Source organism: Procambarus clarkii, chromosome 52 (assembly GCF_040958095.1).
Source record: "Procambarus clarkii isolate CNS0578487 chromosome 52, FALCON_Pclarkii_2.0, whole genome shotgun sequence".
NCBI classification, from domain to species: domain Eukaryota; kingdom Metazoa; phylum Arthropoda; class Malacostraca; order Decapoda; family Cambaridae; genus Procambarus; species Procambarus clarkii.
Window position 1 is genome coordinate 19186741 of NC_091201.1, and position 14422 is coordinate 19201162.

The following is a 14422-nucleotide window of genomic DNA, read 5'->3' on the forward strand; positions in this document are numbered from 1 at the left end:
GGTACCTATTTACTGCTAGGTAACAGGGGCATCAGGGTGAAAGAAACTCTGCCCATTGTTTTTCGCCGGCACCCGGGATCTAACTCGGGACCACAGGATCACGAGTCCAGTGTTCTGTCCGCTCAGCAACCGGCTCCCTTGTACACTACATGTAGTGTATATATAGTGTACAATTATGTGTGGGAGAGCACTGTATTGCGTGTTGTTGTTGTTGCTGTGTTATCTTGGACATGCAAGATAACATGACCTTCAGCAGGGCTAGCTGAAGGTCTTAATGTTGGCTAATTTATTGTATATGAATCACTGCTCGGGGCATTAGTGACCACATGGCCACTGCTCGGGGCATTAGTGACCACATGGCCACTGCTCGGGGCATTAGTGACCACATGGCCACTGCTCGGGGCATTAGTGACCACATGACCACTGCTCGGGGCATTATAGTGACCACATGAGCCATTGCTCGGGGCATTAGTGACCACATGGCCACTGCTTGGGGCATTAGTGACCACATGGCCACTGCTTGGGGCATTAGTGACCTCATGGCCACTGCTCGGGGCATTAGTGACCACATGGCCACTGCTCGGGGCATTATAGTGACCACATGAGCCATTGCTCGGGGCATTAGTGACCACATGGCCACTGCTTGGGGCATTAGTGACCACATGGCCACTGCTTGGGGCATTAGTGACCACATGACCACTGCTCGGGGCATTAGTGACCACATGGCCACTGCTCGGGGCATTAGTGACCACATGGGCCACTGATCGGGGCATTAGTGACCACATGGGCCATGCTCGGGGCATTAGTGACCACATGAGCCATTGCTCGGGGCATTATAGTGACCACATGAGCCATTGCCCGGGGCATTAGTGACCACATGGGCCACTGCTCGGGGCATTAGTGACCACATGGGCCACTGCTCGGGGCATTAGTGACCACATGAGCCATTGCTCGGGGCATTAGTGACCACATGGGCCACTGCTCGGGGCATTAGTGACCACATGGGCCACTGCTCGGGGCATTAGTGACCACATGGGCCACTGCTCGGGGCATTAGTGACCACATGGTCACTAATGCGTCCCAGTATTAATGACGTGTCTGATTGCAGAGTCGACCTGGGACTGCTGTGTTGGACGATGGGACAGTCTACCCAAGGCAGCCAAGGTCTCCTCATCAGTCTGCTTTGAAGAAGCTGCGAGCCATCCCTGGACAACTCTGTTGAGAGTAATAGCCTGCCTGAGGAGTGGCAGTGTTGGGAATCGCCTTATCCGGGGTTGGCTGGTGGAGGAGACCACCCACTGGGATGCTGTATGAGGAGAGTGACCAGCGAGTCACACGAGGCTCCTGGCTAGGGCACGCAACCCTAAGTATCGGTCGTGGAGTGGCCTACACAGCGGAGCTGATCGGTACCTGCCAGCTACAGGCTGGATTGTGGTTGAAGGCTTCCACGACGAAGCACCCAGTGGGACTGTGATTTGGCTGGCCTGTGGCCAGGGTAGATTCGTCGTAGAGTTATCGTGGATGCATCGTGAACCACGGAAGCAGAGACCAGGGCTACCTAGAAGAAGCATCGCCGAGTGTTGAGCGTCTTCAGAGAGGGAGACCTCATTGTACATTGTGTAGTTATAATTCCCTTTTATGACCTTAAATTACGGTGGTGGAAATATATATCGGAAAATTGAAATATTTGTATCCCTCCCCCTTTAGTTTTACTTGCATTACGGAACACACCCCTTGAAAGCCTCTACTAACTTGAGGCCGGATTCCCAAACTCTACTACCATCAGAAAAGAACCCGGTTGCGTCCCAGTAGGGCCGTAACACCCTGAACCTTCTATGTCGTGGGCGGCAGCAGGAAGGTGGGTGGCAGCAGGAGGGTGGGCGGCAGCAGGAGGGTGGGTGGCAGCAGGAGGGTGGGTGGCAGCAGGAGGGTGGGCGGCAGCAGGAGGGTGGGTGGCAGCAGGAGGGTGGGCAGCAGCAAGAGGGTGGGCGGCAGCAGGAGGGTGGGTGGCAGCAGGAGGGTGGGCGGCAGCAGGAGGGAAGGCGGCAGCAGGATGTGGGCAATAGCATGAGATGGGCGGCAGGAGGAGGTGGGCGGCAGCAGAAGGGTGGGCGGCAGCAGAAGGAAGGGCGGCAGCAAGAGGGTGGATGGCAGCAGGAGGTGGGCGACAGCAGGAGGGTGGGCGGCAGCATGAGATGGGCGGCAGCAGGATGTGGGCAGCAGCATGAGATGGGCGGCAGCAGGTGGGCGGCAGCAGAAGGGTGGGCGGCAGCAGAAGGGTGGGCGGCAGAAGGAGGTGGGCGGCAGCAGGAGGGTGGGCGGCAGCATGAGATGGGCGGCAGCAGGATGTGGGCAGCAGCATGAGATGGGCGGCAGCAGAAGGGTGGGCGGCAGCATGAGATGGGCGGCAGCAGGAGGTGGGCGGCAGCAGAAGGGTGGGCGGCAGCAGAAGGGTGGGCGGCAGGAGGTGGGCGGCAGCAGGAGGGTGGGCGGCAGCAGGAGGGTGGGCGGCAGCAGGAGGGTGGGCGGCAGCAAGAGGGTGGATGGCAGCAGAAGGGTGGGCGGCAGCAGAAGGGTGGGCAGCAGGAGGTGGGCGGCAGCAGGAGGATAGGCGGCAGAAGGAGGGTGGGTGACAGCAGGAAGATGGGCAGCAGCCGGAGGGTGGGCGGCAGAAGGAGGGTGGGCGGCAGCATGAGGGTGGGCAGCAGCTGGAGGTGGGCGGCAGCAGGAAGTGGGCGGCAGCAGGAGGGTGGGCGGCAGCAGGAGGGTGAACAACAGCAGGAAGTGGGCAGCAGCATGAGGGTGAGCGGCAGCAGGAGGGAGGGCAGCAGCTGGAGGTGGGCGGCAGCAGCTGGAGGTGGAGGGCAGCAGCTGGAGGTGGGCGGCAGCAGGAAGATGGGCAGCAACAGGAGGGTGGGCTGCAGCATGAGGGTGGGCGGCAGCATGAGGGTGGGCAGCAGCTGGATGTGGGCGGCAGCAGGAAGTGGAAGGCAGCAGGAGGGTGGGCGGCAGAATGAGGGTGGGCAGCAGCTGGAGGTGGGCGGCAGCAAGAAAATGGGTGGCAGTAGGAGGGTGGGCGGCAGCAGGAGGGTGGGTGGCAGCAGGAAGATGGGCAGCAACAGGAGGGTGAGCTGCAGCATGAGGGTGGGCGGCAGCATGAGGGTGGGCAGCAGCTGGATGTGGGCGGCAGCAGGAAGTGGAAGGCAGCAGGAGGGTGGGCGGCAGAATGAGGGTGGGCAGCAGCTGGAGGTGGGCGGCAGCAAGAAAATGGGCGGCAGTAGGAGGGTGGGCGGCAGCAGGAGGGTGGGCGGCAGCAGGAAGATGGGCAGCAACAGGAGGGTGGGCTGCAGCATGAGGGTGGGCGGCAGCATGAGGGTGGGCAGCAGCTGGATGTGGGCGGCAGCAGGAAGTGGAAGGCAGCAGGAGGGTGGGCGGCAGCAGGAAGTGGAAGGCAGCAGGAGGGTGGGCGGCAGAATGAGGGTGGGTAGCAGCTGGAGGTGGGCGGCAGCAAGAAAATGGGCGGCAGTAGGAGGGTGGGCGGCAGCAGGAGGGTGGGCGGCAGCAGCAGGAGGTGGGCGGCAGCAGCAGGATGTGGGCGGAAGCAGGAGGATGGGTGGCAGCAGGAGGGTGGGTGGCAGCAGGAGGGTGGGCGGCAGCAGGAGGGTGGGCGGCAGCAGTGTAACACGGGATGTACTGTATTGGCTCTCTCTCGCCCAACACTCCGCTCGTGAATATGTTTACTTAAACTTAATTCCAAGGTCCCCAGAAGTAACTCTCAGCCGAGTCCCACGCCACGTGGCCTTACCCGCTCGATTGGCTAAGATTCTACAGCCACGTGACGTCGTACTATAAACTCAAGGATCTCTTTTCGCCGCCACCACCAGACCAGTAACCAAAGCTGTCAATTAATCGGTGTCTGGACCAATTAATCAATCATTTAACCCTTGGGGCTTAATCCCCAAATTACTTGGAAAAGGGGGATGAATTTACGTTAAGTGTGGGAATTACTCAAACAAAACAAAGGGATATAATAAACTCTTGAACTGGGCTAGGCTTGCGACCCAAATAAACCCCGACTCGAGGAGACCAAATGGCAAGGACCATCACATGTAAAATCATTCATGGAAATACTCAAAAATACGAACCGAGAAAATCTTAAGAGTTTATTACCAAAAGCTAAGAAATATAAAATAATTGGAAACACTCCCTAGCTATCACTCCCTAAATGATCTTTCCTATAGAGGCAGACATGAGATTACTCTACTAACTCCGCTCCAACTTTTACCTTAACTATGAAGACCAGCCGTCAGGGTTGCCAGATTGGGCTACAAGTAGCGAATTGGGCTACTTTTGAGAGCCCCACGCTCCCAAATTTTTAATTTCGCTACTTGCGACTTTTTGGGCTAGTTTAAACGCAAGTTGGGCTACTTTGGGCTATTAATATTAAGAAACTCAATGATGATTATTTATGCTTTAATAATATAATCTGTACAAATCACAGCCGAGTCCAACAGCCTGATTGACTAGACCACTTACCGCAGGAGAGCCCTAGTCAGAGACCGGCCCCTGGGGACGTTCATCCTAGGAACCTTTGAAAGAAAAAGTAACCGCAAGGCAAGGTAATCCTCCCCAGGGGGCAATAGATATCCCAACCTTAATTGTCATTAATACTTCATCCCAAAAGCCTGGTTAAACAGATCTTCATTAAGGAGAGAACGTTATTTAGAAATTTCCAGATTGATAAAGGATTGGAAAGATCCCTTACAGTTAATACCTTTGTCAGGAAGACGATGGTTGGCAAGGAGCGGTAGTGTAAAGCGGCCGTTTGATCAGTGGGGTTCTCTAACAACTCATTACCAAATAGCTTTTTCCTCTTGTGATAAATATGTTGCAAGGCAACTATTTTCAATGTACGCTGATCCCTCCAATAAGCTATATTTCACATTTCTCAAACCAATCCTAAATGATTTTGAAATGATGAATTTACTTTATCAAAAGATGAAGCAGATCAGTATAGCCTTCACACTGTCTTAGAAAACTTCACTCTTGGAATACTCAGAAGAATTTTTCGTCCTCATCATGCAAACCTTCATGTTAATTTGGACTACATTTGGACTTCATGTTAATTTGGACTACATTTGGACTTGTGGGGCCTCGTAGCCTGGTGGATAGCGCGCAGGATTCGTAATTCTGTGGCGCGGGTTCGATTCCCGCACGAGGCAGAAACAAATGGGCAAAGTTTCTCTCACCCTGAATGCCCCTGTTACCTAGCAGTAAATAGGTACCTGGGAGTTAGTCAGCTGTCACGGGCTGCTTCCTGGGGTGTGTGTGTGTGTGGTGTGGGAAAAAAAAAATAAATAGTAGTTAGTAAACAGTTGATTGATAGTTGAGAGGCGGGCCGAAAGAGCAGAGCTCAACCCCCGTAAAAACACAACTAGTAAACACAATTCTATGTATCTGCCCCTGGAGAAAGTTGACTTTGGTTACCCAATTTCGGTCCGTCTAATTACCACAAGCTACACAAGCTTCAGAAAGCTTCCTGGCAATACGTTAGTAATGAATAAATATAATATATTTACTCATTATAATGTTGGTGCTGAATGTACAACACGAAAAAACATAATTTTAATCTGAAAAAGTATCTTTTTTTAAAGAAATTAGACGAAAATAAAAAGCTGGTGACGCCAATTCAAGTCGACGATCCAAGCTTCGGTTAGGTTAGGTTAGGTTTGGTTTAGTTAAGTTAGGTTAGGTTAGGTTAGGTTAGGTTAGGTTAGGTTAGGTCAGCCTAACTTAACATCATATTTATTCATTACTAACGTATTGCCAGGAAGCTTTCTGAAGCTTGTGTTGCTTGTGGTAGCTTGTGGTAATTAGACGGACCCACGAATTTTCAACACTTCTGGCCACTAACAGACAAAACAATTTTACAACCCAGGAAAAGTTTCAAAATGTTCAAGAAAGATGAGATAATTTTTTAATGAAAGCTTGCAAATAGCTTCTTTCTCGTATTCTAAGTAATGTTGAAACTATAAAAAAAGGTGAAAAATCTGTTACCTATCATATGCCTTAGCTTACATGGCCACCATTTTCAGAACTTCCGTTAGTATTAGCTGACCAATCTAAGCTTAGTGAAATTGAAAGTCAGTGGCGCCTACTGTTAACCATTGACTAGTCCAACATTTGTAAGGGACAAATTCCGACATCTGAATCGTCATTTTAGACCAAGACAATAACTGTCAAGAACACTGCTGGCGATCCCATACTGATTGACCTCGCTGAGTTTGTGTTGAAAATATTCAGCTTGCCAATCAGTAATGCCCTGGTTGAACGGATATTTTCGAGAGTAACGTCTGTGAAAACTAAACTGAGAAATCTTGAATGGGAATGGGACTTGAGCTTTTGACATCAGTCTTGAGAATCAAAACATATCTTGAAGAAAATGTAACTTGTTGCTCTTCACTTGAACCACTCATGTCAATGCTTAAATATGAGTCTGCAATATACAAGAACGAGGTTGTGGATGCAGATCAAGATCTTGGTAATCTTCAACTGTAAAGACGTGGAAGGACTCCACACCCATTATGCTTCAAACAGTAAATATTGGTAAGTTATCCTATTATCATATTGGTTAAATATATATATGCAGAGATAATGTTAATAAAACAATTAAAATCGTTTAATGTACTCTATATATCATAATAGATTACTTTGAAACCCGTATCAGGCACTAAACAAAAAATTGGGATACTCTTATTACAAATTCGCTACTTTTAGACCGTCAGTTCGCTACTTTTAGCAATTTGGATCTGGCACCCCTGGATGGAGTACTGATCTCTGGAGAGGTGAGAATGGTTGACTTCCTCAGTTGTTGCCCAAATCCACACTGCTCCCGCCTAGCCCTCCTCACAACTAAGGCTAGTGAATATTACTCCGCCAGGTTTAATCAATTTACTAAGCAGAGTTTAAGTTGAACAACTAATCTCAATTGTACTGAACAACCCAGATGGTTGAACTCTTATTAAACTGATGATAATTGTACAGGCATCTTAGGGAAAGGCTATTTCCAGTTGCAAGATTGGCTAGTGATCTGAATTTGAACTTTGTGAATTACTAATGTGGTCACTCTCTTGGGCCGCGTGACCTTGACATGGTGAGTCATCCGGAACCCAAACTAGTCCCTCCACATGCCGTCATTTCTCTGCCTGTATACAACCCTAATCTCAATCTTCATTCTACATACATGTAAACCTAACCACACATACATGAGCCAAATTAGTTATTACTGTATTTTGTTGAAATATTCATTATATGTAGCTTTAATACAGTGAACCAGCCATCTTGTAATCTTAAACGCTAATCCCTGGAGGGATGACCTTTCTCTGCCGAGTCAGGTCGAGTACCGTCTTACTTCAAACTTTCAAGACTATGCGGTCCCCATGTCTATGAGAATCTATACTGAATAATTTCTTACAACAAACCTAGTTTGTTACAGCAGGAGGTGGGCGGCAGCAGGAGGTGGGTGGCAGCAGGAGATGGGCGGCAGCAGGAGGGTGGGCGGCAGCAGGAGGTGGGTGGCAGCAGGAGATGGGCGGCAGCAGGAGGGTGGGCGGCAGCAGGAGGTCTGCGGCAGCAGGAGGGAGGGCGGCAGCAGGAGGGTGGGCGGCAACAAGAGGTTGGGTGGCAGCAGGAGGGTGGGCGGCAGCAAGAGGGTGAGCGGCAGCAAGAGGGTGGGTGGCAACAGGAGGGTGGGCGACAGCAGGAGGGTGGGCGGCAACAAGAGGGTGGGTGGCAGCAAGAGGGTGGGTGGCAGCAGGAGGATTGGCTGCATCAGGAGGGTGGGGTCGCAGCAGGAGGGTGGGCGGCAGCAGGAGGGTGGGCGGCAGCAAGAGGGTGGGTGGCAGCAGGAAGATTGGCTGCATCAGGAGGGTGGGGTGGCAGCAGGAGGGTGGGCGACAGCAAGAGGGTGGGCGGCAGCAAGAGGGTGGGCGGCAGCAAGAGGGTGGGTGGCAGCAGGAGGATTGGCTGCATCAGGAGGGTGGGGTGCCAGCAGGAGGGTGGGCGACAGCAGGAGGGTGGGCGGCAGCAGGTGGGTGGGCGGTAACAAGAGGGTGGGTGGCAGCAAAAGGGTGGGAGGCAGCAAGAGGGTGGATGGCAGCAGGAGGGTGTGCGGCAGCAGGAGGGTGGGCGGCATCAAGAAGGTGGGCGGCAGCAATAGGGTGGGTGGCAGCAGGAGGAAGGGCGGCAGCAGGAGGGTGGATGGCAGCAAGAGGGTGGGTGGCAGCAGAAGGGTGGGCGGCTGCAGGATGGTGGGCAGGAGCAAGAGGGTGGGTGGCAGCAGGAGGGTGGGCGGCAGCGAGAGGATGGGCGGCAGCAGTAGGGTGGGCGGCAGCAGGAGGGTGGGCTGCAGCAGGAGGGTGGGCTGCAGCAGAAGCGTGGGCGGCAGCAGGAGGTGGGCGGCAGCAGGAGGGTGGGCGGCAGCAAAAGGGTGGGCAACAGCAGGAGGATGGGCGGCAGCAAGATGGTGGGCGGCAGCAAGAGGGTGGGTGGCAGCAGGAGGGTGGGCGACAGCAGGAGGGTGGGCGGCAGCAGGAGGGTGGGCGGCAACAAGAGGGTGGGAGGCAGCAAGAGGGTGGACGACAAAAAGAGGGTGGGTGGCAGCAGGAGGGTGGGCGACAGCAGGAGGTTGGGCGGCAGCAGGAGAGTGGGCGGCAACAAGAGGGTGGGTGGCAGCAGGAGGGTGGGCGGCAGCAAGGAGGTGGGCGGCAGCAAGAGGGTGGGTAGCAGCAGGAGGGTGGGTGGCAGCAGGAAGGTGGGGCGGCAGCAGGAGGGTGGGCGGCAGCAGGAGGATGATCGGCAGCAGAAGGGTGGGAGGCAGCAGGAGGGTGGGCGGCAAAAAGAGGGTGGGTGGCAGCAGGAGGGTGGGAGACAGCAGGAGGTTGGGCGGCAGCAGGAGAGTGGGCGGCAACAAGAGGGTGGGTGGCAGCAGGAGGGTGGGCGGCAGCAAGGAGGTGGGCGGCAGCAAGAGGGTGGGTAGCAGCAGGAGGGTGGGTGGCAGCAGGAAGGTGGGGCGGCAGCAGGAGGGTGGGCGGCAGCAGGAGGGTGGGCGGCAGCAGGAGGGTGGGCGGCAGCAGGAGGGTGGGCGGCAGCAGGAGGGTGGGCGGCATCTAGAGGGTGGGCGGCAGCAAGAGGGTGGGTGGCAGCAGGAGGATAGGCGGCAGCAGGAGGGTGGGTGGCAGCAAGAGGGTGAGTGGCAGCAGGAGAATGGACGGCAGCAGGAGGGTGGGTGGCAGCAAGAGGGTGGGTGGCAGCAGGAGGGTGGGCGGCAGCAGGAGGGTGGGCGGCAGCGAGAGGGTGGGCGGCGGCAGGAGGGTGGGCTGCAGCAGGAGGGTGGGCTGCAGCAGGAGGGTGGGCTGCAGCAGGAGGGGTGGGCTGCAGCAGGAGGGTGGGTGGCAGCAGGAGGGTGGGCGGCAGCGAGAGGGTGGGCGGCAGCAGGAGGGTGTGCGGCAGCAGGAATGTGGGCTGCAGCAGGAGGGTGGGTGGCAGCAGGAGGGTGGGCTGCAGCAGGAGGGTGGGTGGCAGCAGGAGGGTGGGCGGCAGCGAGAGGGTGGGCGGCAGCAGGAGGGTGGGCGGCAGCGAGAGGGTGGGCGGCAGCAGGAGGGTGGGCTGCAGCAGGACGTGTGGGCTGCAGCAGGAGGGTGGGCGGCAGCAAGAGGGTGGGCGGCAGCAGGAGGGTGGGCGGCAGCAGGAGGGTGGGCGGCAACAGGAGGGTGGGCGGCAGCAAGAGGGTGGGCGGCAGCTGGAGGGTGGTCGGCAGCAAGAGGGTGGGCGGCAGCAGGAGGGTGGGCGGCAGCAGAAGGGTGGGCGACAGCAGGAGGGTGGGCTTCAGCAAGAGGGTGGGCGGCAGCAGGAAGGTTAGGGGCTGCAGGAGGGTGGGCGGCAGCAGGAGGGTGGGCGGCAGCAGGAGGGTGGGCTTCAGCAAGAAGGTGGGCGGCAGCAGGAAGGTTAGGGGCAGCAGGAGGGTGGGCGACAGCAGGAGGGTGGGCGGCAGCAGGAGGGTGGGCGGCAGCAGGAGGGTGGGCGGCAGCAAGAGGGTGGGCGGCAGCCGTGTAACACGGGATGTACTGTATTGGCTCTCTCTCGCCCAACACTCCGCTCGTGAATATGTTTACTTAAACTTAATTCCAACGTCCCCAGAAGTAACTCTCAGCCGAGTCCCACGCCACGTGGCCTTACCCGCTCGATTGGCTAAGATTCTACAGCCACGTGACGTCGTACTATAAACTCAAGGATCTCTTTTCGCCGCCACCACCAGACCAGTAACCAAAGCTGTCAATTAATCGGTGTCTGGACCAATTAATCAATCATTTAACCCTTGGGGCTTAATCCCCAAATTACTTGGAAAAGGGGGATGAATTTACGTTAAGTGTGGGAATTACTCAAACAAAACAAAGGGATATAATAAACTCTTGAACTGGGCTAGGCTTGCGACCCAAATAAACCCCGACTCGAGGAGACCAAATGGCAAGGACCATCACATGTAAAATCATTCATGGAAATACTCAAAAATACGAACCGAGAAAATCTTAAGAGTTTATTACCAAAAGCTAAGAAATATAAAATAATTGGAAACACTCCCTAGCTATCACTCCCTAAATGATCTTTCCTATAGAGGCAGACATGAGATTACTCTACTAACTCCGCTCCAACTTTTACCTTAACTATGAAGACCAGCCGTCAGGGTTGCCAGATTGGGCTACAAGTAGCGAATTGGGCTACTTTTGAGAGCCCCACGCTCCCAAATTTTTAATTTCGCTACTTGCGACTTTTTGGGCTAGTTTAAACGCAAGTTGGGCTACTTTGGGCTATTAATATTAAGAAACTCAATGATGATTATTTATGCTTTAATAATATAATCTGTACAAATCACAGCCGAGTCCAACAGCCTGATTGACTAGACCACTTACCGCAGGAGAGCCCTAGTCAGAGACCGGCCCCTGGGGACGTTCATCCTAGGAACCTTTGAAAGAAAAAGTAACCGCAAGGCAAGGTAATCCTCCCCAGGGGGCAATAGATATCCCAACCTTAATTGTCATTAATACTTCATCCCAAAAGCCTGGTTAAACAGATCTTCATTAAGGAGAGAACGTTATTTAGAAATTTCCAGATTGATAAAGGATTGGAAAGATCCCTTACAGTTAATACCTTTGTCAGGAAGACGATGGTTGGCAAGGAGCGGTAGTGTAAAGCGGCCGTTTGATCAGTGGGGTTCTCTAACAACTCATTACCAAATAGCTTTTTCCTCTTGTGATAAATATGTTGCAAGGCAACTATTTTCAATGTACGCTGATCCCTCCAATAAGCTATATTTCACATTTCTCAAACCAATCCTAAATGATTTTGAAATGATGAATTTACTTTATCAAAAGATGAAGCAGATCAGTATAGCCTTCACACTGTCTTAGAAAACTTCACTCTTGGAATACTCAGAAGAATCTTTCGTCCTCATCATGCAAAGCTTCATGTTAATTTGGACTACATTTGGACTTCATGTTAATTTGGACTACATTTGGACTTGTGGGGCCTCGTAGCCTGGTGGATAGCGCGCAGGATTCGTAATTCTGTGGCGCGGGTTCGATTCCCGCACGAGGCAGAAACAAATGGGCAAAGTTTCTCTCACCCTGAATGCCCCTGTTACCTAGCAGTAAATAGGTACCTGGGAGTTAGTCAGCTGTCACGGGCTGCTTCCTGGGGTGTGTGTGTGTGTGGTGTGGGAAAAAAAAAATAAATAGTAGTTAGTAAACAGTTGATTGATAGTTGAGAGGCGGGCCGAAAGAGCAGAGCTCAACCCCCGTAAAAACACAACTAGTAAACACAATTCTATGTATCTGCCCCTGGAGAAAGTTGACTTTGGTTACCCAATTTCGGTCCGTCTAATTACCACAAGCTACACAAGCTTCAGAAAGCTTCCTGGCAATACGTTAGTAATGAATAAATATAATATATTTACTCATTATAATGTTGGTGCTGAATGTACAACACGAAAAAACATAATTTTAATCTGAAAAAGTATCTTTTTTTAAAGAAATTAGACGAAAATAAAAAGCTGGTGACGCCAATTCAAGTCGACGATCCAAGCTTCGGTTAGGTTAGGTTAGGTTTGGTTTAGTTAAGTTAGGTTAGGTTAGGTTAGGTTAGGTTAGGTTAGGTTAGGTTAGGTTAGGTCAGCCTAACTTAACATCATATTTATTCATTACTAACGTATTGCCAGGAAGCTTTCTGAAGCTTGTGTTGCTTGTGGTAGCTTGTGGTAATTAGACGGACCCACGAATTTTCAACACTTCTGGCCACTAACAGACAAAACAATTTTACAACCCAGGAAAAGTTTCAAAATGTTCAAGAAAGATGCGATAATTTTTTAATGAAATCTTGCAAATAGCTTCTTTCTCGTATTCTAAGTAATGTTGAAACTATAAAAAAAGGTGAAAAATCTGTTACCTATCATATGCCTTAGCTTACATGGCCACCATTTTCAGAACTTCCGTTAGTATTAGCTGACCAATCTAAGCTTAGTGAAATTGAAAGTCAGTGGCGCCTACTGTTAACCATTGACTGGTCCAACATTTGTAAGGGACAAATTCCGACATCTGAATCGTCATTTTAGACCAAGACAATAACTGTCAAGAACACTGCTGGCGATCCCATACTGATTGACCTCGCTGAGTTTGTGTTGAAAATATACAGCTTGCCAATCAGTAATGCCCTGGTTGAACGGATATTTTCGAGAGTAACGTCTGTGAAAACTAAACTGAGAAATCTTGAATGGGAATGGGACTTGAGCTTTTGACATCAGTCTTGAGAATCAAAACATATCTTGAAGAAAATGTAACTTGTTGCTCTTCACTTGAACCACTCATGTCAATGCTTAAATATGAGTCTGCAATATACAAGAACGAGGTTGTGGATGCAGATCAAGATCTTGGTAATCTTCAACTGTAAAGACGTGGAAGGACTCCACACCCATTATGCTTCAAACAGTAAATATTGGTAAGTTATCCTATTATCATATTGGTTAAATATATATATGCAGAGATAATGTTAATAAAACAATTAAAATCGTTTAATGTACTCTATATATCATAATAGATTACTTTGAAACACGTATCAGTCACTAAACAAAAAATTGGGATACTCTTATTACAAATTCGCTACTTTTAGACCGTCAGTTCGCTACTTTTAGCAATTTGGATCTGGCACCCCTGGATGGAGTACTGATCTCTGGAGAGGTGAGAATGGTTGACTTCCTCAGTTGTTGCCCAAATCCACACTGCTCCCGCCTAGCCCTCCTCACAACTAAGGCTAGTGAGTATTACTCCGCCAGGTTTAATCAATTTACTAAGCAGGGTTTAAGTTGAACAACTAATCTCAATTGTACTGAACAACCCAGATGGTTGAACTCTTATTAAACTGATGATAATTGTACAGGCATCTTAGGGAAAGGCTATTTCCAGTTGCAAGATTGGCTAGTGATCTGAATTTGAACTTTGTGAATTACTAATGTGGTCACTCTCTTGGGCCGCGTGACCTTGACATGGTGAGTCATCCGGAACCCAAACTAGTCCCTCCACATGCCGTCATTTCTCTGCCTGTATACAACCCTAATCTCAATCTTCATTCTACATACATGTAAACCTAACCACACATACATGAGCCAAATTAGTTATTACTGTATTTTGTTGAAATATTCATTATATGTAGCTTTAATACAGTGAACCAGCCATCTTGTAATCTTAAACGCTAATCCCTGGAGGGATGACCTTTCTCTGCCGAGTCAGGTCGAGTACCGTCTTACTTCAAACTTTCAAGACTATGCGGTCCCCATGTCTATGAGAATCTATACTGAATAATTTCTTACAACAAACCTAGTTTGTTACAGCAGGAGGTGGGCGGCAGCAGGAGGTGGGTGGCAGCAGGAGATGGGCGGCAGCAGGAGGGTGGGCGGCAGCAGGAGGTGGGTGGCAGCAGGAGATGGGCGGCAGCAGGAGGGTGGGCGGCAGCAGGAGGTCTGCGGCAGCAGGAGGGAGGGCGGCAGCAGGAGGGTGGGCGGCAACAAGAGGTTGGGTGGCAGCAGGAGGGTGGGCGGCAGCAAGAGGGTGAGCGGCAGCAAGAGGGTGGGTGGCAACAGGAGGGTGGGCGACAGCAGGAGGGTGGGCGGCAACAAGAGGGTGGGTGGCAGCAAGAGGGTGGGTGGCAGCAGGAGGATTGGCTGCATCAGGAGGGTGGGGTCGCAGCAGGAGGGTGGGCGGCAGCAGGAGGGTGGGCGGCAGCAAGAGGGTGGGTGGCAGCAGGAGGATTGGCTGCATCAGGAGGGTGGGGTGGCAGCAGGAGGGTGGGCGACAGCAAGAGGGTGGGCGGCAGCAAG

At 52.0% G+C, this 14422-nt stretch overlaps 3 protein-coding genes across 3 annotated transcripts; all 3 read right to left on the reverse strand.

The window, feature by feature from the left end:
• Positions 1–281: 281 nt before the first annotated feature.
• LOC138352155 (trophinin-like) lies at positions 282–785 on the reverse strand. The gene has a single exon (XM_069304417.1). The coding sequence runs from the start codon at positions 783–785 to the stop codon at positions 282–284; it is 504 nt and encodes a 167-aa protein (XP_069160518.1).
• Positions 786–1070: 285 nt separating this feature from the next.
• LOC138352156 (proline-rich protein 36-like) lies at positions 1071–7922 on the reverse strand. Its single transcript, XM_069304418.1, has 3 exons — positions 7594–7922; positions 1973–3724; positions 1071–1236 (listed from the first exon to the last, which is right to left on the reverse strand). The coding sequence occupies exons 1-3, from the start codon at positions 7920–7922 to the stop codon at positions 1071–1073; spliced, it is 2247 nt and encodes a 748-aa protein (XP_069160519.1).
• On the reverse strand, positions 7922–14363 carry LOC138352157 (proline-rich protein 36-like). The gene is made up of 2 exons (XM_069304419.1): positions 14035–14363; positions 7922–10139 (listed from the first exon to the last, which is right to left on the reverse strand). The coding sequence occupies exons 1-2, from the start codon at positions 14361–14363 to the stop codon at positions 7922–7924; spliced, it is 2547 nt and encodes an 848-aa protein (XP_069160520.1).
• Between the last annotated feature and the right edge of the window lie 59 nt (positions 14364–14422).